Genomic DNA, 26,540 nt, shown 5'->3' with positions numbered 1-26,540 from the left:
ACATTTTTCCAGATCCTTTTAATCAACATTAGAAGCTCAGTCTTCTGGTTCTGGCAGCTCTTCTCTGAGTTATTACAGAAGCCTGACAACTGGTCTCACTGCCTTAAGTCTTGCTCCTTCCCTTTTGACCTAAAATCCATGCTCCAAAGTGGCTCATTCAAAAACCTGTATCTCATTGTTCCTCTACTACGGTTAAAACCCCTCAGTTGTTTTCCCAACACTTGAGAGATAAAGTCCAGATTCCTTACTGTAATTTACAAGGACTTTGAAGATCTTGCCCTCCTCTACTTTTTCCCACACCACCCAACCACCCACAATTCTCATTGCTTATTCCCTGTCCATGTATCTAATAGTCCAGGCTTATCAATTACTTGTTCCCTTAAAACAACACTCTCTCACTTCTCTGTATATCTGCATGTGCTGTCCCCATTCCTGGAAGGTCCATTGTGCAATATATACATATATTAAGCCATTGTGTTGTACACCTGAAGCTAACATAATGTTAGATGTTAATTATATCTCAATGAAAAAGAAACAAAAGTAGAAAATACCAATATTTAGAGGACTTTCACTGTACAAGACTGAGTAGAACTTGTAATTTACATACAGAGTATTCATTTCCCCTGAGTCTATATCCTTAGCCTGTCATAGGGGAGCTGCTCATGCTCTTCTAGGGAAGAGGCACCCATGGATAGACATTTTCTATGAAATTGAGATAGGGGGAATAGAGATGGTGTTTCATAAAAAATAATTTTTCTCACACTATTTTAAGAAATTTACAAATGAGGACAACTATGCTTCTGTGGAATCCCACAAAGATTTTGGGAGCAACTATGTAGTCAAAGATAGGTCATCTGAATAGTCAAAGGGCTCATTCTTTCTTGGGAATTATTTAGCTAGTGCAGAGTAGCAATTATTGACCAGAAGCCAACAATTCTAGCAGGTTATTTGATAAAGGCAAACTAAGAGCTGGCCATTCACTAATGCCAAGTATTTTTTCTAATTAGATAAGAAAATTTATTTGAATTGAGGCTCAAGTGGAATATTTAGGTGGTTCTTTTAAATAGTGGTTCTAATTTCTAATGTCTTTACTTTAATCATCTATGACTTCCTCTATTCTGCTAATGAAACTTCACTTTAAAAAAGAAAAGTTGATATACAGAAGGGCAAAAGTTGGCCTTGCATCTGAATATGGAGAAAGGAAACTTGAAGTGTGAGTGATCAGAGAAAATACTGCCCCAAAATAACACCATGGGAATCCTGGACATCTATTTCTTGTGTTCATCTCATATAGATGCAGCTTGCGTGAAGGATGATGTGTTGGGAGATAAAAACCAAACGTTATTCCAGAGTAAAGTATTTGGCTTAGGGACAGAAATATGGAAGATTAAAAAAAAAACCCAACCAAACAAACAAAACCTCCAAATAAGACAAAAACTCCAAAGAAGATGTGATCAAAAAGGCAGCCACAAAGTAAAATCACGGTATTCCTCCTTTCAAACCCATTCTTCCTAATTAATGAGGATAAAAATCCTACATCTTCTTGCACAATTTGGTCATTGTCTATAAAGAATGTCAGCCGTTATGATCTTTTCAGTTAGCATCTTTAGGAAAAATGAAACAGATAAGTGCATGTTGAAATTGGTCAAGATTCCCTAATCATCCTCAAAGAAAATATATTCTTTTTTTCAATTACAAAAATTTATATAACCAGAAAGGCCAAATCATATTTCTTAATAAATGTAGGACAATTGTGAGTTCTTTTATGAAAGAACAGACTTCAAAATGCTGATACCTATGAATCATCACAAGTGATTCTATAACTTCTTTAAAATAGGCAGTCCAGGGTCGTGAGTCTGGTTTCTAAATTTGTCTACTTAAGAGACTGCCATACTTCTCACCGTTTTTACATCTTTACCGTATTTAGGGAAGCAAGAGTCTCTTTCATTACCCAAGGCAGTGGGAGTTGTATGTATTGACAAATTGAAGTTTGGCCTTGGCTCTTTTAAACAGTAGAAAGACTCTTAGGTATCTGAACTCTAAGGTCTTTCAGACTGACAAGCTGAGGAGATCTCATACAGCAGATTTCCATTCTGGCTCTGAGCTCTCTCCCTGCCACCATATGGAACTAGTTTGTCTTTCTCACAATCACTTGAAGAAAATACAAAATGACCCCCATGGTTTTCTTTCAAAGCCTAGTAGCAATGACTCAATCTGACAGAGTTCCCCACACGGCGGTCTCTTGGTTGCTGCTGCTCCAGGGTTGACTCTGCTCTAACCGCCCTCCCTTCCTTTTCAAAAGAGCTGGGCACCATCCGCAAAGAGGGCTAGCAGAACGTGTCTTTTCGAACTGAGTTTAAACCATACAGGTGGCACCTTCTGCTGAAAACAAAGATAATTTTCTCTTGCCAAACCACATATAGACAAAAGAGTGTTCTAGACTTTCAGCAAAATTAAGCATTTGTTTGGTGCTATAAAGGCATCATTGGGAAATATACAAATAATTAGTATTGTTGGAAAGAGGGTAAGAGAAAAATTCAGGAGATGCTAAACGGCTCAAAAATTTTAGTGGAAGAGACTAGCTTTGGAGGCTGTGGAGAACATGGACTCTTGGAGACGGATGAAGAGGATATTTTCAATTAAAGGGTTATGAAATCCACAGCACAATTACATTTTGAGGTTATCTAACATAAAAAAAAAAGATAAGAAAGAAAAGGGTTTCCATCAGTCATTTGAATGTTCTGGGAATGCCAAGTAAAAAGGCATGCAGTGAACTTATTTGGATACTAAAAATTTGAGATAGATTTTTAGTCCTTTTATTGTATTAGTATTTGAAGCTAAAATTCTTTATGTTTAAAATGTCCTGTTTGTTAGTATGCAGAGCTCTAGAGGAAACTCAAGAGGAATACAGGAAACTCAAGGAAACTCAAGTGCAATACAGTTTTCAGTGTTTCTCAATAATGTGAAGACTGCCTGTGTTCAAAGCTCATGAGAAATTCTTCCTCTAAAGAAAACAGAGAATTCACATACTATTATTTCTGTGCCTTTGCATAACGCTGAGAGTACACTCTATTCTGTGCAAAAAAAATAACTTTCATGAGATCTGTGACAATGAAACCATACTTCCTTAAAGTTTAGAAATACACATTGTACTAATTCCCTAGTTTTAGTTCTAAATAAAAGAGAGTCTTCTAGTATTCATCCCCTTTTCTAAGAATACATAAAAAAAAATGAGTGCCAAGATGAATTACATGGAACCAAGACCTCTAAAAAAATACAAATGGTCCCTTAAACATATTTCAATTCCCTTGGTGTCACGTGTGGCTGACAGAGTCAGCTCCAAGTAAGTGGCTCACTGACTAGACACCATTCTGGTGCCTACAAGACCAGATGGCCATTTCAGAGAGTTTATTGGTTTGCTTTTTTACCAAAAATTAAGTCAAGACCTTGTTAAACTTGTGATTGAAATTGGTGATCTTTTTTAGTATAAGCAAGTTCAAGGGACGTAGATCTGTTCTCATTTTAATTTCTGTTTAAAGAGCAGCAAGAAATTTTCTTTCCAGCATCCCCTAGGGGAAGACAGAAAGAGGGGAAAGGGTGAGTAGAATGTTGAAAACCATTGAGAGGCATTGTCTGAGGGTCCCCCCTCCCCAAAAAGGAAATACTTTCTCTTGTTGTACTTGGATAATGTGTTGCTATAAGTTCTGCAAATAAGGCTTTAGTGTGCATAAGCAGATTCTTCAGTTGACCAAAATCATCACTGTGCTTATTGCTCTTCAAAATTAGTATAAGTTAGTGTCCAAGCTCCTTATCATGGAACATGGCCCTCTGTTTTCTGTAGCACAGTGAACTCCCACATACAGTTTACTTGCTATTGTCTAACAAGGCACTTCTTCTTCCACTTCTGCAAGTCCACCTTGCTCCTCATTGCTGGAATCTCAAGACTTTTCTCCTTCTGCCATCATCCTCCATACTTGCCTCAGGAGCACCCAGTCATATTTCACAAATCCCCAAGGATTTCCTCTATGAAGTCTTTCTGGTCCCCTTCAATCTCCTCCAGTGTATACCATCCATCCTCGACCCCAGCTGAATAGACCACTTTTCTTTACTGCCCAACTAGAGCCTAATTCTAAGCGTTTTTTTTTTTTTTTTTTAAGATTTTATTTATCTATTTGACACAGAGAGAGAGATCACAAGTAGGCAGAGAGGCAGGCAGAGAGAGGGGGAAGCAGGCTCCCCACTGAGCAGAGAGCCTGATGCGGAGCTCCATCCCAGGACCCTGAGATCATGACCTGAGCCGAAGGCAGAGGCTTAACCCACTTAGCCACCCAGGCGCACCAATTCTAAGGGTTCTTATACAAGACTTTGGATGTGGGGCTGAATCACACAGAAATATAAGCAAAATTTAGTGTTTTTTTTTTTTTTTTTCAGTTATTCTGGGGAGAGGATCCATAGTGCCATCATTTTTTTAAAAGGTCCACAATTCTTTGATTAAAAAAAATACATAACAAAACATGCCAAAGCTGCAACTTTTGTTTTAAGTCAACTATGTCATGTTTTCTTCTGTCTTCTAAACTATTAGCATCAGAGAACCAGAAAGCATGGGATCTCCTTTTAGAGTCATGAAAGGGTTAGTTCTGCATCAACATCACCTGGGTGTAGCTGGTAGAACTGAGACCTAGGTCCTATCCTAAGATAAGAATCTCTGGATATGGAACCCAGATATCTGCACTTTAAACAAACACCCAAATTGACTATATGGACACTGACGTATGGAAACAGCTGAATCGTATTTGGGAAATATTGGCAACATGATAAATATTTCATGGCTAGCTGGCTGGATAAACAAACAAATACAGACCCTGATTTCAAAATAATTATAACAACTTTTAAGAAAGTAGTTTTAGTGGAGTTATGTAGGTTAAAACAAAACCATATCTGCTTAAGAAATAAAATAATTATGGATATTAGACAACTGCATGTTTGAAATTATTATATTTTTATTTTTCCCAAAATATTTATTTATTTATTTATTTGAGACAGAGAGAGATAGCAGTGGGAGGGGCAGAGGGAAAGGGAGAGAGACAATTCCAAGCAGACTCTGTGCGGAGCACGGAACCTGACGCGTGGCTCCATCTTAGGACCCTGAGATCATGACCTGAGCCAAAATCAAGAGTCAGATTCTTCTGACTGAGCCACCCCCGTGCCCCTAAAATTATTGTTTTTTAACAAGTCAAGAAAATACTAAATTAATGTTTCTTACAGTCAGCACGTCTTCTAGATTAGGAGATGTCAAAGAAGCATACAACATTCAGATGTAATTCTTCTGCTAAGGATACAGGTGTACTTTAAGAATCAGATTATAAATAGGTATAAACTATTCACTGGATCTTTAATTGCACCTATTAAAGCAGAGTTCATTAAAATAATTAGTTTATAACAATAATGTGACCTCCAAATTTTTATATAATGACTTCTGATCTTCGTATTTAGAAAATTCTCTCTACCATTGATTATAAGGTTATGCAAGGGAAAGGAAATTGTTTTTCATTGACAGCCTAAAAATGAATAAAATTAAAATCATTTATATACAGCTGTTTAGTTGAACTCTTAACTGAGCCACATAAGAAAAAAGCACTTTTGACTCTTTCACTAGAATAAACAGACCAGCATCAACACTGGCATTTGTGATGTTAGCACCAAGAGGCAAATCTAAGCACTTTGCAAATATTTTAAATATTTGGCTAAATATTTAATATTAAAGTTGAATGTCATGATGCTACTACTAACATGGGATTTGTAGTTGATGCATTTAATTTTGATACTTATTGATACTTGGCATAATTTTTTTAAAATAGTTTTAAGATGTTTATGGTTGTAATGGGTAAAGGCTCTTGAAAAAGAAGAAGTCATTTAGAAAGAAAAATTATTGTATAAATTAGAGGGTAATAAATATTTCATATTGTCATTGTGACAATTTTGAATTTTCTACTCAAAATGTATAATTAAATAAATCTTGTAATTTTCATTAAGCCCTCAGTTTGTTATTCATGCAAGAGGAGTTCTATAAAATCAAGGTTTACTGTCACCTAGTGGCAGCTATCAAAATTGCAGGCAGAGAAACTAGTTCTCGGGGCCCATAGACTACTTATCAGTGACAACATAGCATCCTTTTCCAAGATCAGCTGGCCTAGGGAACAAGGTTTATTGTCTATTTTATTAATATTTTATTTCATTTGCTTGACATCATACAATACAGAAATTCTTGCATATCATTTGCATATCATCTTGCATATCATATATTGCAATAAAAAAAAAATAGAAGAGATTGGAGTTGAATAGATCAGGGAGATAAATCTCATCCAACCAATAATCCAGAAAACTAAAGGACTCAACAAAAATCACAGTCTAAATAAAGTAATATAATTCCCATGTTGGAGAAATTATTTGAAAATACAAATAAAACCACTTAAAACCTTGAGTTTGCGAGCCAGGCTAAAAATTCAAGAGGGTAGAAACTGCCAGGGGATTCCTTATATATTTTTTTTCTACCTTGATCAGTCCAGAACTGCTATAAAAAGTAACTTTCCTCTTAGTATTTCAGCACATCTGCTACTGGTTCTATCCAGGACTATTCAGCCCAGAGGATCACAGGAATGAAAAACATTTCACTAAAAAGAATAAAATAAGTTCTGCAATACCTACAAAAATGCAAGGCTTAAATTTATGTGGGAGACTCAAGAGAATTCTTTTCAATCTACACTATTTTGCTTTGTCCTTGAAATGCATACATAACATGGGAGTACTTCAATGATTGAGAAAACAAATAAAAAAAGGTTTTGGAATTGGAAAGAGTTCATCCTTATTTTCTCATTTTGCTTCTGAGGACCTGAGATGGAAAAGTGAAGTAACTTGTCCAAGGTCATTCAGAAAATAACTACAGATCCAAGTCTAGAATTCATGGCTCTTGATTCCCAATACAAGGTTTTACCCATTACATCAAACTCTTTCCCAATAAAGATGTTGGCCAAATGTATATTTTGTTAACTTTCAAAGAAGTATTTATTTAATATTATTTAAATATTTAGATATTTAATGGCTCAGAATATATTTCTTGGCTAAGTTATTTTCAATTTTTTAAAAAATGTGATTCAAACATTCCATTCATGTCTTCATGTGGAATCTCTTCAGAACAAGTCTTTAACATAGCCACAATCAGTTCTACCCTGATGGTATCATTCTCCCCAACAAATAATATGGAGATAATAAAATATGAAGAGTATTTCCAAATTGTGCATCAATATTGTGGTAAGATTATAATGATAAGATGTACATTATAAATATTTAAAGGTTACAATTCATAGTTTACTGATAGAGATTTTCTTGTTGGTTCAGAGGGACTACCTTTAAGCTTGTCATTATACTATGTGTGATAAAGGATTTACTAATCTAGCTAATACCATAAAAATAAAGGAATTAACTTTAGGGAACAAAGTATAACCAAGAATAGAAAAAAATTAACATGCAAGAGGGGAAAAAAAAGAAAAAAATAACATGCAAAAACCGCTATCTAATAAAACATGTTCATTCAAATAAACTATGCCTTTCTAATGAGGCTGAAAATTTTTTATATATTTTTTTCTTTTTTCTACTTTAAAGTAGTACAACTAAATTTTATCCAATCTTTATTTTAGCTATAATAATACAATACAACATTTTTTAAACTATGCTATAAAAATGTCTTAGGTGTTAGGAATGAAAAGTCCAAAGAGATATTATAATAGGTCCCCACAATCACTTCAACCAAAATAGATAAGATGTATGGGTTTTATACATTATGATATTTTGCAAGAATTTTCTTTATAAGATTACATATTTCATTGCAAAAACAAAAACAAAACCTTAAGTGAATTAAATTTAGCCCCACCAATAATGGGACAACTTGATTCTTTGTGCCTTTGGATGCGATAAAATGGCAAGTACAATACCATTTATACAGCATTCTTGTCAAAAAGATTTAATGTCAATCTCATAGGGAAAGAATAATAAGATAGTTTGAGAAGGGACATTTTTGAGGAAAACTGACCTGGACTGTTTAAAAATATTTGTGGTAGTTATGTGGTAGACTATTTTAGATAAAAGGTGACTAAAGAGATCACAGATATAATGAGTGAACCTGGACTGTGTCCTGAAGCCAAATTAATAAACAGACCAAAATACCAGTCAGTAAAAGCCTTCTGGGACAATGGGGTTTAGATTTCAATATAGAAATATAATTAAAATGTTTTATTGAAACCAGTAAAAAATTTCTTGGGTGTGATGAAAATTGAATTAAAAATACGTAAATACTTTTCACAGGTGCAATACAATTATTGCAATACAAATTATTGTATTTGTACAATACAAAGTATATTTACATACAATACAAAGTATATTTACATACATTTTCTGATTGGATCCTTTTAACTAAATGGTGAGGATGATAGAAGAGAGGGCATTATTCTCTCTTAAAGATGAGAAAACTGAGTTACAAAAGTAATAGGTGATTTACCCAAGGTATAGCTAGATTGTGCTACTGTCAACTTGATTAGTCTGGGAACTATGTTCCCCAGAATTTCCTTCCTTGCATGGTTCCAAGTTAGAGTAAGTCAAAAGAGGACTTTGTGTGAGATCCGGAAGGTGGAAGTGCAGCAGTATCCCAACTCAGACTATCAGTAGACATGGCAAAATTGCCTGGCAGTTCTCAGCTTATCCTTTTCCACCCTGCATCCAGTTTGCCATCCCATGCTGTCAGTGGCTTCAGACCCACCAGATGCTTCATTGGTAACATAGCTACACAGAAGTAACATCTTTCCTTAGGTCCCCCACTTTGTGGTCCTCCTCTGATGTCTGGACATGCTTGGTTTCTTGGATTTCCCTGCAAGCTCCAACTGGTCTACTACCATGCTGGGTTTCAAGCATTTATGTTACTGAACTTTTTTTGATTTTCTACCTTCACCTTCCAGACCTTTACTTCCCCAGCTCAGCTCACAGTTATGTAAGGTGTAGTCTGTATAACAAATCTCTTCTTTTCTTTTTTTTTTTAAGATTTTATTTATTTATTTGACAGACAGAGATCACAAGTAGGCAGAGAGGCAGGCAGGGGGTTGGGGGAAGCAGGCTCCCTGCTGAGCAGGGAGCTCAATGTGGGGCTCGATCCCAGGACTCTGAGATCATGACCTGAGCCAAAGGCAGAGGCTTAACCCACTGAGCCACCCAGGCGCCCCAACAAATCTCTTATTTTCATAACATTGATCATGGTTCTGTTTTTCTGAACACTGACACAACCAACTTGGTTTATGGATTTTGAAGACATATTTTACTATTTAATAGCTTCCACACCTTCAGATTCCTATTCCAAAGCACTTTCCAGTATTTCATAGCATCTCCTCAAACTCACGATTAATCTGTTTATTTAAGCATTTATTGTGGTGGTGGTTGTGGTTGTGTATTTGCATTTTAACTGAGTATCGGGACCAAAAAGTTTTCATAGAAGTAATAGGTCACTGTAAGCCCTAAACTGATGTTCCCAGGAGATTGATACTCCATCTTACCAAAGTATTTATTAGAGAGATCAAAATTTAATCTCTTATCAAAGAAACAAAGGAGCATAAAATAAAAAGGAATATATATGTAAAGGTAATTCTATTCTAGAAAATAATTTTTGAACTATAAGGAACTTTAACAAATTATTTATAGGACAGAAAATTGAGAAAGAGAGATACGATAATGCCCATGGACATTCAAATTATTAAAGACAGGATCAGAAGAAACAAATTTTATCTGTTAGAATATGTGCTTTGAATATACTTAATTCTAGAAAGTAACTTCTGGATTTCCCTTTATTGAGGGATGGTCCAATGATGGGCAGTTATGAGATGAAAGCTCAAATAACTTCTACTCATATTAGTACCTGTGACCTTGTACCATGCCTGTTTTCTCATATGAAAACAAGGTATCTGGTGCATTCGTGTGCTCACTGAATATTAGGTATTAACTGTTACTTAATATTTTGGCTAACTTAGGTATATATCTTGAGTTTTGATTAAAAATGGTTCATAAACTTGAGAAGCTTAGTAGAGAAGAAAAGGGCAACACACACAGTTATTTAATAAATACTTATTAATGACTTGTAATAGAATGTGGGTACTGGATAATTATCCACGGACTGCTGTGGACCTCTGGGGAGCATAAAACATCCAAACTGGCCTGACAGTGAGGGTGATGCAGTTCTCTGGGAAATTAGTATACGGAGATTTATAGGGGAGGGCTCTCAGGATCAATCCCCACAGCAGAGTGAGGAAAGCAGTACTGAACAGAGAGAGATGGGTTCACACACAGTTACAGTAAAGACCTCAGCTAATCCCATGTGGAATTCTGGAGCTGGGATGGCCCTTCAGAATTGTCCCAAACTGGGGCAAGGGGTCCATTATATACTCCTATCTTAGTCTAGTCACTGGATACAATGTGTCTGCAGGAAGGAAGAATGACTTTGGGTGATGTGACTTTCCTCAGCCACAGGCAATGCTCAGGCAGGGGACCTCAGCTACAAGCTGTAACACAGCAATATTTCCAGAAGGTGAGAGAAGGAGGGCTCCTGTTCTGAAGGCAGAGGCTTTAACCCATTGAGCTACCCAAGAGCCCCAGGGCTCTTGTTCTGAAGGGAGACACAGCACACATCACAACACATACCATAATATGTACTGGGAAAAACTTCTTGGAATAAAGGAGAGTCTTAAAGATTTAGAAGTTGTATCCAAAGTTGAGTTTATGTGTGGGCTATAGATATAATAAAGATACAGAAGGCTTAGAGAAATTGCAAGTAGTTTCTAGAACATAATAAAGAGGGGGTATTTAGTTAGGTGAGGTTGTGGGAGAGTATATTAGTAATAGCTGAACACATAGGTAGGGTCAGGTCACAAAGACTTTCAAGCGACAGACTTTAATCTATAGTTGCTTTTTTTTTCTTTTTTTAAGAAAGGGTGATTTGGGGAGGAGGGCCAGAGAGAGAGGAAGAGAGAGAGAATCTTAAGCAGGCTCCACACCCATATGGGGCTCAATCTCATCAACCTGAGATCATCACCTGAGCCAAAATCAAGACTTAGATGCTTAACTGACTGAGGAACCAAGGCACCCCAACCTATAGATAGTTGAACATTATTGAAATAGATGAATAAGAGCGGAAACCAAAGTCAGATTATCTTTTAGAAAAACCATCCCAACAACAGTGTGGATGATATATTTGAGAGCATCAAGATTGGAGTCAGGAAAGCTATACAATAGTTTGGGTGTTAGATGATGAGGACCTGAAAAATACTACCTCTCTAGAAGAAGTATTTAATAATTTCACATAAATTGTGTGTTATCTTACATGATGTGTTTATCATGACACTCTCACATTATTTTTTTTTCTTATTTGTATTCTCCTGGGTTCCATAGATTTTATTTTCTATCTGAGAAAATCATTTGGGGTTTCCTTGGAGGGTAAAAGGAAAATATGTATATTCTATGTACATTTGTAAGCTTATCTATCTATTCAACAACACTTACTTTTATCAATATGTGTCCAGAACATGAGAAAGATTTTTTAAAATTAGATTTATATATTATGACCACAGCTATAATAAGGGTTTCCAAAATAAAATTTCTGTTAAGACAGAATACTTAACAACAACAACAAAACAAACAAACAAACAAACAAAAACACCTCTCAAAAAACCATCTGAATTTAATTTGGAAGAGGAAAAAATACAGAAAATTGAAAAATATAAAACAAAACCTAAAACATAACATGAATTCCATAGCTCTGCTTTTAGTTGAAATTTACTTGAATCTGAGCAGGTGAGATGACCAAAACCACAGTTTCTTTATATTCAAAATGTGTCTGGTGATAACTACCTCAAAAATTCATTGTGAAGATTGAATGCCTAATGTGTTAAAAACCACTTCATAAATTATAAGACACTATACAAATGCTAGTACTTATCCTTTTAATGAATTATCACAATGAGACATTCCTTTTTCATTCAGAAGGAAGAGAAATAAGTGGGGGAAAATCAGTGGCAAAGCTGGACATCTGGACATCTAACTCAGGCCATGCTTAGTGTTCCTGGCTTGAGTGAGTGATGATACAGGTGGGGTGGGAAGTCACAAGGGTATACTCCCTTTTCAAGCTTCTGTTTCATTTTCTTTGAAAGAGTGAATAAGACTGTTTTACAGTGTGCTTATTTTCAGTAAGTTCTCACCAGAACAGGCATTATGTTTTAATGAGTTCTAATTTCCCATTTGATGCCAACATGAATCTTATACTTAATTGCATGAAGAAGTGATGATTACAGACCTATTTTCTGCTGGGCCCTGGCAAGACAGAGCGCCAGAGCCGCCAACTTTATTACAGCAGCATTACAGAGGAGGAACCACACCAAACTAGGTAGGAGTCAAACATTCCCGATCTAAGTCCTTCTCCTTCCTTGGGAAAAATGTTGCCTATTTCTGGACCTCAGCTTTCTTTTCTTGACAACCCAGAGGATTGGAATTAAAAGTATTAAGTGCCTTCTGGATTTATAACCCTGACTCTCAAGGTTCACAATTGTCTTAAAATAGAAAAGTGGAGGGGCGCCTGGGTGGCTCAGTGGGTTAAAGCCTCTGCCTTCGGCTCAGGTCATGATCCCAGGGTCCTGGGATCGAGCCCCACATCGGGCTCTCTGCTCGGCAGGGAGCCTGCTTCCCTCTCTCTCTCTGCCTGCCTCTTTGCCTACTTGTGATCTCTGTCTGTCAAATAAATAAATAAAATCTTTAAAAAAATAAAAAAAAAGTGCAGGTCTTAGAGTGTATGGCTCACTCTTTCTGGGAAGACTTGCTTTCCAATCAGATCTGCATCAGATGACTGAAGTTCAGAATCATACAGTGAAGGAACAGGAAATGCTCAGTGTGGGTAGGGGGGCATTCTAAGAGGAAGTAAGTGCTCCTTCCTCACACAGATGCCAGAATGATATTCATCCATGCACCCTGAAGCCTACTTTGGACTCTGACCATCTTCCTAAACCTGCCCACGCACTCTTTGTCTTAATACCCCCCCGGCCTCACAAACACATGTGTGCAGGTGTGCACATAGACACACAGACACGCACACCTATCTACCTACTAAGAACTGAGAGACATTTTGGAAAAGAACCAAGGCAAATTCTTCAGAAGCCTAGAAAAAGACTAAACTAATTATTTGCTAGTCCTATTGTCAGGCTGTCTGACATTAGCCAAGTTTCATACAGTTTCAAGTTTCAGGTCAAAACATTTACATAAGAGTACCCCTGATGTTTTACAGTGGTTTCTCTTGTTCTAAAACTCCCCAAATATTGACCTCCTTGGAAACACTTCTTCTTACACTCCATTGCATTTTATAAATGTCTCTTCTTTGGTTTCTTGAGTTGCCATTATGTACACCCTCATTAACCTCCCATGAGATGATGAAAACTCTTTAGATCCATTTCTCATCCCTCTGTTGTGGTGACATCACCACTGTTTGTTAAGAAAATGATTCTTATGTCTCCAAGGATCCAATCCCATGCATAATCCATTGAATGAGATGTGTTCATGAAAAATGTTGTAGATTCAAAAGCTGCAAGAATAGTATGTCTCAAAAAGATATAAGCAGCAAAAACAGGTGAGCTACAAGATGGCCACACAGATTGGAAAAGGAGCAAAAGCTTTGGTTGCTGTCACTGCATTTTGCTTGAAGCTATGTACCGACTCTTTAATCTACACAATCATGTTTGCAAGACTGATGTAGAGTAGCTACAATATGGAGAGTTAGAAATCATTGCAACATTAATTTACTGATTATGAAACTCAGTCACACACAATTATTAAGGACCTGCTATGGGCCAAGTATTGCATTAATGGATAGTGATACAAAAGTAATGGAAATATATTCCCTGTTCTAAAGGAATGCTAGCCAGTTATTTAGTGACCTAGTTAGTTACAAAGCTGGACTGTGAGGTCTGGGAGACTAGTGATCTCATCATCCACTGCAAAATTAGCAGTGCTCAGTAGGGTTCCTGGAACACAGAAGTAACACAGTAAGGGTTTGGAGAATGAATTTACCGTACCACATTACTTGCTTAGCCATTTTTAAATTTTTTTTTTTCCTAGTGTACAAACTTGTCATTGAAAAAAAATCATAGATGTTAATAGGAACGTGTATAGTTTGTTTGTACATCTACAATGTTGTATCATGCATGTTCATGCTATTATTTGAATTTATTTTTGCCTTCACATTATTTGCCAAAAAATTCTAAATTATGCTCCACCTTATCTTTTATGGAAGTCATATAAAAACATAACATTTTACCTCTCCTTTGTCACTTTCAAAATAATGTGAAAAAATAATAATTTAAGAAAGGTAAATTAAGTGTCAGTAGAAATTCTTTTGATAGAAAGGCGTGCTTATTTCAAGCCACTGATCTGAGTCAGTTCTCTGTCAACAATTTTGTACATATGAATTCACAGCACCGATCTCATCACAGTGACAACAATAAGAACTATGACAACAATAATATTGTGCTGGACTCAATTCCTCATCCTCTAGAAGCTGAGCCAACATCAAAACAACCCATCTGTGAAAACTTAAAGACTTTTAAGAAGTCTTTACTGAGTTTTCTGTATCACTACCACAGGCCTAGAGAGCCTAATTTTCATCTTGAAGCATGATTTGTATCATTTCTGTCTTTCACACTTTTCCACTGTAACTGGTAGGTGGTGAAGTCCAAGGGAGTTGAGCCCTGTATGGAAGGAGGACTTACCTGTAGTTCTGCTTTTCGTTTCCTATGTGGAATCTGTCATATTGTGAATAGGCTCGGTTTCCTTCCCAGTCCATTAACTCAATTCTTAGTGTGTACTGTCTCTGACTGGTTATGGCAAAAATAAACTCGTTCCCCAGCCAATATTCACCAGAGGGATTTCCAAAGCCCTACAAAAGGAGATAGAGATATGGTTGTTACCTCTTATCAGGTTCAGTATTAACTTCATTGTAAAAAATAACACAACCTTCTTTAACAGTAAAGACCATGTTTCACATTTTACACACTTTTTTTCCAATTACTGACTCAATACTTTTCTGTTATGTTTCCCTCCACTGGGCCCTGTGAATTCTTATTACAGTAAAAGGCTGATAATCAAATTTGTGTAGGTAAGGTGATTTCAGATTAAATGAATCTAATTAAGAAGTTTGACCAGTAAACACTTCTCAGTCACAGCTTGCTTTTGAAAATGTCTCTAAGGGACGCCTGGGTGGCTCAGTTGGTTAAGCAGCTGCCTTCGGCTCAGGTCATGATCCCAGCGTCCTGGGATCGCGTCCCACATCGGGCTCCTTGCTTGGCAGCGAGCCTGCTTCTCCCTCTGCCTCTGCCTGCCACTCTGTCTGCCTGTGCTCACTCTCGCTTCTCTCTCTATGACAAATAAATAAATAAAATCTTAAAAAAAAAAAAAAGAAAATGTCTCTAAAACACTAGTTAATGGAATATTTTGAACATCACTTAAATGTTTTCAATGAATATTATCAGGGTATTACCAGATAAGCTATTTAACAACTATTATTATTGTTTCTTTTGTTGCTATTATTATTCAGGAGTCAAATTATACTTACATAATAACTTAAACATATATTACTAGACCCTTGACTTTTCTAACTTTAATATTTTCATTTTTAAATATTAATAAGCAAACCTGTAAACCCAGGACTAGAGTCATTTAAATGCTTTACTGGAATGGATTTGGGTCTTGAGGCAGAAGGTTGACACCTAAGAGCTAGTGAGTGGACCTCCCTGGCTGCTTGGCCCCTGCCTCTTAACACGGCTTTTGTTCTCCACAGGGGAATCCCAATCATGGTTCTGAAGTGTTCAAAAACTGTTTCTTTGTGAGGGAAAGAAGTGGTCCCCAAAGAAAAGCCAATTCTTAATGGTTATGTTAGTAGTAGGAAAACTAGGAACCTAGGAAACTGCTGGCATTCTAGATTTGGGTATTCAGTTTCTGAATCCCCAAAAGTATTCCTTGGTAATGCCTGAAATTGAATATAATTCTTGAATTATATGTTTGTCTTATCGACCAAACTGTGAGCTCCTTGAGGATAGAAGGTGTGCTGTATTTGTGACTAGTGGACTGCTGGCATATGCTGGGTACTCCATATGCTTCACTGACATTTGAAGGAAGAAAGGAAAGAAGGGAGGGAGGGAGGAAGGAAGGGAGGAAGAAAATACTACAGCACTTTATAGTGACACTCAGAGAAGTAACCTTAAAACATAATTCTTGTTGTAAGTAATTTGGCTGAGACTCAGGGAGGTGTTTTAAAGTGCCCACTGAATCATAATCACTGGACCTCTGAGTGGGGAAAAAAAAAAATCCTGGCTCCACACTGAATCAAGATATTTGAAGACCCAGCCCCACTGCCTGCAAACAAACTCCCTGTTTGTCCCTATATGCATTAATATTTGGTAGGAACACCTCCAGCATCCCAGGAAATACTCAGACATTTCAGAAAGAAACTGATTTTGTTAACTGAGGTATTCATTTAACAAGGTTTTACTTTATCCATTCTAAGAAATAAGAGGGTAGTACTAAGATAACCATAGCACTTCTCCTTTTCTCAGCACAGATGATAGAATTTGGAAACCATGTTTTTATTTTTTTAAATTTAAAGTATATCAACTTTATATAATTATAACTACAGTAGAAGTAGTCTTTTAAAAATTATTTATTTTATTTTAGAGAGAAGGGGAGGGGCAGAGAGCAATGGAGAGAATCTCAAGCAAATTCCATGATCAGCAAGGAGCCTAAATTCCATGATCACCATGGAGCCCACGATCAGCACGGAGCCCACGATCAGCAGGACTCTGGGATCAAGACCTGAGCCAAAACCAAGAGTCAGACACTTAACTGACTGAGCACCCAGGCACCCCTACAGCAGAAGAATTCTTAACTGCTCTCCCCTTTAACAAACCTAACACATGAGTCAGTGTTCTCCACTCCTTCTTTAAAATATATTGATGCCCAGAGAAAACTAAATGCATTAAATACATTTGTATATTACTGTCTCTGCCAACTGAGTTATTAAATGTCCACTGTGTTGGGTCCCCAAACTGTTTATATCAGTTCTGTTACTGTAATGATGTCTCACAGTTTTATGTAAATAAGTTCAATATTAGTGGGGAAAAATCATTTGTTTTGTTCTGTTTTGTTTTTGATGAAACTTAAACATTAGGCTTGCTCAATAAAAGCAAATAACTAAAAAATGGTTTTGAATTATGTTTGTTTCAACAACTCTAAAAGACTGGAAAAGTAATAAAACATAAGAGGATTTTAACTTACATTGCTTTCTGTGTGTCTTACTTGCTCCGTTAAAGTAGGAGATTGATGCATTTAATTACGGGAAATTTCTAAGAAAGAACCACTGACCCAGAATTCCAGGCTTTGGCCCTACATTTTAAAAAAATGGGCAAATGAAGATATAATTGTATACTTAAAAGGAAATGCATTAGTATATGTAAGCACCCTTTAAAGTTTCCCCCCGGGATGCCTGGGTGGCTCAGTCAGTTAAGCATCTGCCTTTGGTTCGGGTCATGATCCCAAGGTCCTGAGATCAAGTCTCACATCAGGCTCCCTGCTCAACTGGGAGTCTGCTTCTCTCTCTGCCTGCTGCTCCCCATGCTTGTACTCTCTCTCTCTTTCTCTGACAAAAAAAATAAAGTTATTCCCCAATTTAACTTAGTTTTTAGTTAACTCAAACCCTTCATCCAGACTGTACTGGGTATATGCTCCCCTGAAGTCCATCTACTTGTAGCTCAGAACAAAGATATGGGGCCCATAGAAGTCAGTGTTCCAGTGTTCCCTTGCTTCTCTGTTCCTAAGATGCACAAGTCATACTTTGCCAAAGTTCCACAGTGGCAGGGAATATTAGAGCAATTTAGGATGTGCTAAGAATTTTATACATTTTCGTGGCAGCGGTGCTACATACCAAAAAGAAGAGTGAAGCTTACCTTCTCCAATGAATAAGCAAAACAGAAAGTTACAGGGCACTGAAATTCAAAAAATTAGCACATTCTCAGTTGCAGCAGCCACTGGGAAGAAAAAGAGGACTCCTGGGATTTTCTTTGCATTTTCTTCTCAGCTCAGACGTGTCAAAACTTTCCCTCTAGCCATTGGAGGATTCCCTCTTGTGTATAGTTAGATGGGATCGGCAATTATACTAAATGTGATTAAGGAAGCTGGGAATGATGAAGTGTTAAGTTTTAGGCCACATTATTTCCGTGCTGCTGAAAGCTCTGCATGAGTAAAACTGTCCAGCTTCCCCAGGAAAAAGGGCAGTGATCTCTAGTGAGCGTCAGAAACGTACAAACACTAGTGTCATTCCTATGAGAGCCTCCATCCCCAGCCTTGGCATGCAGGCTTCTACCTCCCCTTATGTGGAGATTACCATCCCTTCCTAAACAGTTTCTTTTTCCTGAGTGAAAAAAGAGGAAGACACAACTGAAAAGAGAGCAACAGAATTTGATTTAGAAATAAAAATTCTATTTCATGCACCTTCCCAGAAAAACTGTCTAAACTTGCTCTATTATGGGAACAAAATGTGTGGTTACGATGAATCAAAATGGCTGTTAGAGAGATCGGGTAGAGGAAGCTTTCTAAAAGCTAAGTGCAGCCATGCAGAACCAACTGTTTCATCATAGACATGAAAAATAAGTCAAAGAAGGGAAAATGGTTCCCACATTAGTAAACTGCCTACCGGAGAGTTATCAGGCACACTACCAATCCGATGCCTAGCAACGAAGGCTTAGCTTTGATTAAATAACTTCTACTCCCTATCTCTGCTCCAATTTGAAGCCTTACTCTGCCCCATGTTTGCTGTGGAACCTCCGATATTACTTCTTAGCCTCAGTTTCCTTGTCTGCGAAACAGGGATTAAAAATGTCATTTCCATAAATAGTGTTGTGAGAAAGAAATAAGATACTTAAAGTATTTAGCTCAATGCTGGTACAGGAGAACAACAATAATGTCATTGTTATTACAGTTAAAGGCTATACCACAAAGACATAGCAATTTTCTGTTTACTTGCCTCTCTCCCACCATGTGAGCTATCTGAGGAGAAGCAGGTTTCTTTCTACTCTGTATGAGAAAGGGAACAAAAATAGTCCAGGATCATGTCTTAGCCTGAAAATTAATAAGGGGATACTGAAACAATTATTTAAAAGGCTTTCAGATGCTAGGAACTAATGTATTCTTATGACAAGTTGAGTGTGGCTTTACATAAATAAGCACTGTCATTTTAACTCAAGAAGTTAATTATTAAATAAGAAATTAAAACCAGCTGGTTGATGGTGGGGCTGAACTGTGTCATAAACCAACGTGTAGACTACTTTTTATTCTTGCTTCTGCTTCCTAAGGCCAGGGAGAAGCTGTGTTCTCCAACTCTCCCTTGGTCCTATTTCTTTTAATCTCTTTCTTTCTATATCTCATAAGTTTTAGGTCTACAAAAGGGGTAATTTTTGAAATCTTACACTCATGCCAAAAAATTGATAGTTTTGACATTTGCTTTCAACCAGGACTGCATATCAGAAACAGCTGTGGAACTTTTTAAAGATATGGATGACTTGGTTCCCACACGGAGGTTCTGACTCTGTATGTCTGGGGTGTACTTAGAGATATGTACATTTGAAGGGTTCCAGGGGTGAGTGTGTTGTGTACCACAGGTGGAGAATCATATAATTATGATGCAGAATAGCTATTCTGAGTGCAAATAAGGAAGAATATATTAACTAGATCAAACTATCTGAGTGGTACACAGGAGAGAGGTATGAAACCTCATATTCATATGGAGCTCCAAATTAGTAGACAGATTTGATTATGTATTATGGGACTATTCTTGAAAGAAATGTATAATGATGGCTGAAATGCAGAGATGGTCACATCCCCTAAAAAAACAGGTTCATACATTACTGCACACACAAAAGCCTACCATAGGTCTATATTTTATTCCAAAAGGCCTGTAATATCTATAATAAATAAAAATACAAGCTTACACAGAATTCAGGGCTGATGTTGAAAAAAGTATCACATCAGGGCCCCTGGGTGGCTCAGTGGGTTAAAGCCTCTGCCTTTGGCTCAGGTCATGATCCCAGGGTCCTGGGATTGAGCCTTGCATCCTGCATTGGGCTCTCTGCTCAGCAGGCAACCTGCTCCCTCCTCTCTCTCTGCCTGCCTCTCTGCCTACTTGTGATCCCTGTCTCTCAAATAAATAAATAAAATCTTAAAAAAAAAAAAAGTATCACGTCTCTATCAAAACAATAAAAAAATCACAATAAAAACAGGATTTTTCTTTTCTATAAAAAAAATCCAACAATGCTAGGTCATATCCTTCCATGAAAACTATTACATTTAGTTACTTCAATCACAATCATATGCAAGATTTTGATACCATAATTCAGATAGATTGTAAATCTCCTCCTTTAGCTCTTTAATAAAAGGAAAAAAAAAAAAAAGACACTGAAACTTAACCCAGACAAATGCTGACTTAAAGTTGGCCCTAAAAACTGCATATTGTTAATAAAACAATGCACACAGAAGAAAGATCGATACTCATTAGTTTTTGCCAAGACCTGCAGAAATACTCAGTTTTGGCTGTATGTTTCCAAGTTAATAAAGTAATTGTCTATGATACTTTGTTACTTTTTTTTTGATCTGATAATACTCATAGGAAGTGTTGACTTTCTATAGCTGAAACACAATTGAAACCAGACCCTGTTAATGTACTCTATGGGTTTCATCTTTTTTCACATAAACAATTAGAGAAAACAGATATGAAGCAGGGTTACTGATCTGTGGCTTTTCGGAGGTGCTTTAATACACAACTTAATCATGTATCTCCTCTAACTGCTGACACACTCAGCCCAAGAAAGATAAAAAAAATGATTTATTTCAACATTTTAAATTCCTTATATATTTTTCTCTTTTAATGTGAAGATGTTAAAAAGCAGTTGAAAATATGCCCTTAATTTCTTTCCAGAAACAAAGAACTCCCAGAAGGTAGGGTGCTCAGACCGAAATATTTGTGTCAATAGGAGACTTTGTTTATGGGGGTAACTGTTTTCAATACCAAGCCAGGTTGTCTCCAGGGCATTAGTCACTACCTTCTATAAAGTTAGGCCACTAGGGTATTATTTGGAACTCCTAGCTGGGTTTGGCTTCATATATGCAAAGTACTGCTGATAAGTGTTATTGCTGGAGGCCACTCAATGGTATTCTCATGGCTTGAAAAGAGTTAATATAGTTCCCTAAGTGCCTCATTAAAAAGGCCCACTGCAGACTTCCCTCTCTGCAAACATCTTTACAAATCCATAAACCAGATTTTGCTGAATCCCCTCATAAGGAAGGTTAAATGAAAACAAAGCTCAGGTAAAAGACTTTTGTAGGCTTAAAGCCAATGTTAAGAAGCAAATACATTGCAAATCTTCCATGTTGAGAGAGGTTTAAAAATAATAAATTACAATATGTATTTGTAATTCATGTGTTGATAATTTTAACATACTGTTCTGGAAACCTTATGAGGAAAGAGGCAGCCCACAGTTATCAACCACAATGAAGGGAAGGAGAGAAGAAAGGCAGAAAGGAAGGATGGGTGAAATTTTATTTCCGGACTCAGGGCTCAAGAAAGAGGCAAAGCGTCCTCGTATACACCAGTAGACAAGTGAAGACTGAGGAGGGAGTGGTGCCTGCTAAGAAGTTCGTGTTTTCCCAAAGGATGTGCACCCAAGCAGTCAGTCTGAAGCAGGGAACAGAAGTGGGAGTGACTGATGAGAATGAGCCTACATTCATTTTAGACTCGTGTTATTTGGTCTTTAGGTAAAAAGCTCCGGATGAAAACAATGGAAACACTTTCTACCATGTGTTTTGGGGAAAGTTAACCAAGTTGTGATACGTGATGAATTCTCTTAGTTAAAAAAGCAGTCAGACTCATTTTTGCCAAAATGCTTCAGACTTCTGGAGCTTATTTCAATTTTCTGACCATGTAGAATTGAAACTCAGCTGATAAAATGTTCTAGTTTGAATGAAATAGGATAGTCTTTCTATTTTTTAATAAAGGGAGAGGGGTAAACTCCCCCAAAACGATAACTAATGAATAATTCAGCCTCAGTCAAATGATGAAAAAAAAAGACTTAAAATACATATATCTGGTAAATACTTATAAGACATGCATCAATGCCACACTTCATATGTTAGCCTGTCTTACTTAATGTGCCTAGTGTGCCAAGGCAGCAGATGCTTACAGATAATAACTCAGCATTTTGGAAAGTCACCACAATGATACCTTTATATTCACTTTTCTATTATCATTGATATTAATAATAATGTATTTCAGATTTGCCTGAACATATATCTATAGTCTGATTCTCAGATGACTTCTTCACATTCCATTTTAATGATGAAAATAATCGTGAGTTAAGGTATTTTGCAACATAATATTTTTGGCAGAGTTAAGTAAAAATTTTGGAGTCTTTGAAGTCTTAATCTTGGGTAATACCTACTGTTTATTGAAAATTTAGTGTGCCAAGTACTTTATTTATATCTAATCCTCACAACATCCCTGTAGGCAGGTAAGGTATTATCATTAATGCCCCCTTTTAACTAGTGAGGAAGTTATGGTATAGGTTAAATGATTTGCTAAAAACCACTCCATTGGTAAATGGAAGAGTGAAGACTCAAACTGCTGATATAGACATAATGCAAGGTCCTTTTTTAGAACTTAGATTAAATTCTTCCCATATGTTCTTATTATCACATAAGCAAAAAGAGACCTTAGAGTAAAACCAATATTCTCTGTAACAGTCCTGGTGATTTACTTTCTACTGGGGTTTTTCCACCGAAGAGAGGGCCTCATCACTTAATAGACAGTCCATTCATGTTAGAAAGAATCCTTAGAGAGTTTTGTCCATAGCAGTCAATTTTGCCTCTCTAGAATGTTCTTCCATTCGTTATGGAGCTTCCCTCTTTAAAGCAGTGTTAAAATGCAAATTCTTTTTTTTTTTTTTTAAGATTTTACTTATTTGTCAGAGAGAGAGGGAGAGAGAGCGAGCACAGGCAGACAGAATGGCAGGCAGAGGCAGAGGGAGAAGCAGGCTCCCCGCTGAGCAAGGAGCCTGATGTGGGACTCGATCCCAGGACGCTGGGATCATGACCTGAGCCGAAGGCAGCTGCTTAACCAACTGAGCCTCCCAGGCGTCCCCAAAATTCAAATTCTAATTCAGGAAGTCTATGATGTACCTTGAGGTGTTGTATTTCTCAAAAGCTTTCAAAGCTAGTGCTGCTGGTTTCTGGACTGCACTGTGAGAAGCAGGTACATCTTCTCCATCCAGGAGGAGGTACATCTACCTCCATCCAGTCACTTTAGATAGCCATCAGACAGGTTTATATCTAATTATATTTTTTTCTCTCCAAGTTAGAGCGCCATTGGTTCATCCTGTTTGTACCTCATAGGATAAGTTGATTAGTTGGAAATCTACCAGAATTTAAAGCATATATATATTTTTTAATTTCATTTATTTATTTGACAGACAGAGATCACAAGTAGGCAGAGAGACAGGCAGAGAGAGAGGCAGAGAGAGAGGAAGGGAAGCAGGCTCCTGGCCAAGCAGAGAGCCCGATGCGGGGCTAAATCCCAGGACCCTGGGATCATGACCCAAGCCGAAGGCAGAGGCTTTAACCCACTGAGGCACCCAGGCACCCCAAAGCATATTTTTGATGTAACCAGACTATGGCAGACACCAGTGAGTTCTGCATTTCTTGAGACCATAAACTATTAGTGTAGCCTGAGTAGCTTGGTCTTTGTTGTTAGTAGCCAACAACATGAAATGAGCTTATAGTCAAGTAAATCTATCCAGAATTTCCTTTTTTTTTTTTTAAGATTTTATTTATTTATTTATTTCACACACACACAGAGAGAGAGAGAGAGAGAGAGAGAGAGAAAGAGAGAGAGAGAGAGACCAAGAGAGGGAATACAAGCAGGGAGATGGGGAGAAGGAGAATAAGGCCTCCCACTAAGCAGGGAGACCAATGTAGAGCTTGATTCCAAGACCTGGGATAATGACCTGAGTCCAAAGGCAGACGCTTAATGACTGAGCCACCCAGGTGCCCCTATCCAGACTTTGAAAACCAGGTACTTAAGCTAATTTGTCACTTTTATCCTATATTCTCACTTAATTTTGTGTATTTTTGGTCTAGGTGAAATACTACAGTTATCTCTGTAGAATTCTATCTTGTTGGCTGTAGCCTTCTTTTCTACCTGGAATTTTATGGTTTATTGGAGACATCAGATTCCAACTTTGTATAACTTCAAACTTTATTAACCTACGTTCATAGTGTTCAACTGGGTATCTGAAAAAAAAATTGTAGACACAGAGACACCACAAGAGACCCCCACCTTCATTTATTAAAATATTTTTAACTGTCATTTGGCCAACTATGAACCTACTAATGTATAAACTGGGATGCTGATTAACTACAGTTTTTACATATTTTCTAAAAGAATATCAAGACTGAACTTAGATTAGTACAACAGGACTCTTCACCTTTTTCTTTACCTTCTGAGGGAAGGAATTTGTCAAAAATTGGTCAAGACAATAATTATCCAGAACATTTAGATGTAAAATATGAGAATAAGTCCATAAATGGAAGCCTTTTATATTATTGTATCTTGACATTCTGTCAGTAGATTTTAATAATTAATACTGTAGGCATTGATGATATGATTATTGTATTATGCATTAGTTAAACCATTTACTGTATTACCTTAGAAAAGTTGATCTTCCATCTTGCTCACTTTCCTCTTAAAATGGAGACAGCTAATAGGCTTGATATGAAAATGAGTAAGAATTTACAGCTAGGGCTGGCTCATACTAACCATTGGAAACTTTAGCTATGATGATAATGATGGTAACCATGATGTCTGATATTATTTTGGAGACCCCCCAAGGAACCATACCTCACAGTTCATACCCTTGTATACTCCTCTCATCTTGAATGTGGACTGGGCATTGTAACTTAAACCAAAGAAAGCATGGAAGTGATACAGAGCAATTTCTCTGTCTAATAAATCTTAAAAAGGTATGGAAGTTTCCATTTTTGTGCGTGAGGGATGCCACCTGCCACATAAGAAGTCTGATGACCCTGAACCATCAGAGAGAAGCCCAACCCAGCCACACGGAGGAGCTCTTAGTCAACACCCAGCAACAACTCGCCAGCTACGTGAGGTACATTAGTACCTCTCCATAATCCACATACCTCCCTTGTCCTGGTTCATGTGCCCAGCCTGGGTCTGAGTTCTAGCTTCCCCCACCCTCATTCAACCAGGAACAAATCCAGATAATACATAACAGTTCACCAAGTAATTTCAGTAATATATTTTTCTTTCTGATGCACATATGGAAATCATTTACTGAAAATGATTTATGAGTGTTTTGTGTTTAATAAAAATAATGTGACTAATGTATCATTTTATTTTTAAAATAGCTGAAAACACCTAAAAATACAAGGGCTTATCACATAGTCTGGTGAAGATAACCTCATGATAAAACATCAAAAACTATGTAAATTCTTCCATCCTACCATTTTATATTCTTTCCAACCTCTTTGGAAATCTAGACTTCCATCTTCACGATGTTGTATTACAGTCCAACCTCCTCCATTAAGATCCATATTGCAAAATACCTGATAGACACAGGGAAAATAAAATCAAGTGAAAATTATGTCTGTTTTAAAGAAACAAGTATCAGATTATGTTTCAAAATGGAAATAGGATGGGTAGGCCTATAGATAAACTGAATAAAAATTACCATGTTGAAAATGTTTTTTTTTTTTTTAAGATTTTATTTATTTATTTGACAGAGAGAAATCACAAGTAGGCAGAGAGGCAGGCAGAGAGAGAGGAGGAAGCAGGCTCCCTGCTGAGCAGAAAGCCCGATGTGGGGCTCGAACCCAGGACCTGGGATCATGACCTGAGCCGAAGGCAGCAGTTTAACCCACTGAGCCACCCAGGCGCCCCCCATGTTGAAAATGTTAATTTAGATACCAGTTATTTTGCTTTAACATTAGAATTGTTTCTGTTTAATTCCATCATGTAACTTAAATTACTTGTAAAAATTTAAATTAGCTGAAAATTGCCTTAGTCTCAGATCATAAAAATTTTTAAAAAATCTGTGTCTTAATGGTAATAGGCAGTTATGTATTTTCATTTTTTCAAAATGCTATCTAGGTTTCTAAAACTATAGGCCGTTGTATTGCCAAAACATAAAACTCAGAATTTTTAAGTTTTAATTAATTAAAATGATGGTATAATAATAATAAAGGTTTTGGAAAAATATTTTTTTAAAAAATCATATATATTTAGCTATTACATATTTCATTGCACATTAACTCCTACACAGTTACAAACTACAATAATTATTCTTGATGGCTCAGTATTA

General features: G+C 36.9%; 1 protein-coding gene across 6 annotated transcripts in view; it reads right to left on the bottom strand.

Moving 5' to 3' along the window:
* Positions 1-26,540, bottom strand: part of ANGPT1 (angiopoietin 1) — a 257,731-nt gene that overhangs the window by 17,636 nt on the left and 213,555 nt on the right. For all 6 annotated transcript variants that reach the window (XM_047727465.1, XM_047727463.1, XM_047727464.1 and 3 more), the window contains 2 exons: positions 25,684-25,785; positions 14,838-15,004 (listed from right to left, as the gene is read on the bottom strand). In XM_047727465.1, the coding sequence (XP_047583421.1) occupies positions 14,838-15,004; positions 25,684-25,785 (269 nt within the window). The remainder of the gene's footprint in view (positions 1-14,837; positions 15,005-25,683; positions 25,786-26,540) is intronic.

Source organism: Lutra lutra, chromosome 4, assembly GCF_902655055.1.
Source record: "Lutra lutra chromosome 4, mLutLut1.2, whole genome shotgun sequence".
Classification (NCBI taxonomy): Eukaryota; Metazoa; Chordata; class Mammalia; order Carnivora; family Mustelidae; genus Lutra; species Lutra lutra.
The sequence above is the reverse complement of the archived record's forward strand: the minus strand, read 5'-3'. Positions and strand labels throughout refer to the sequence as shown.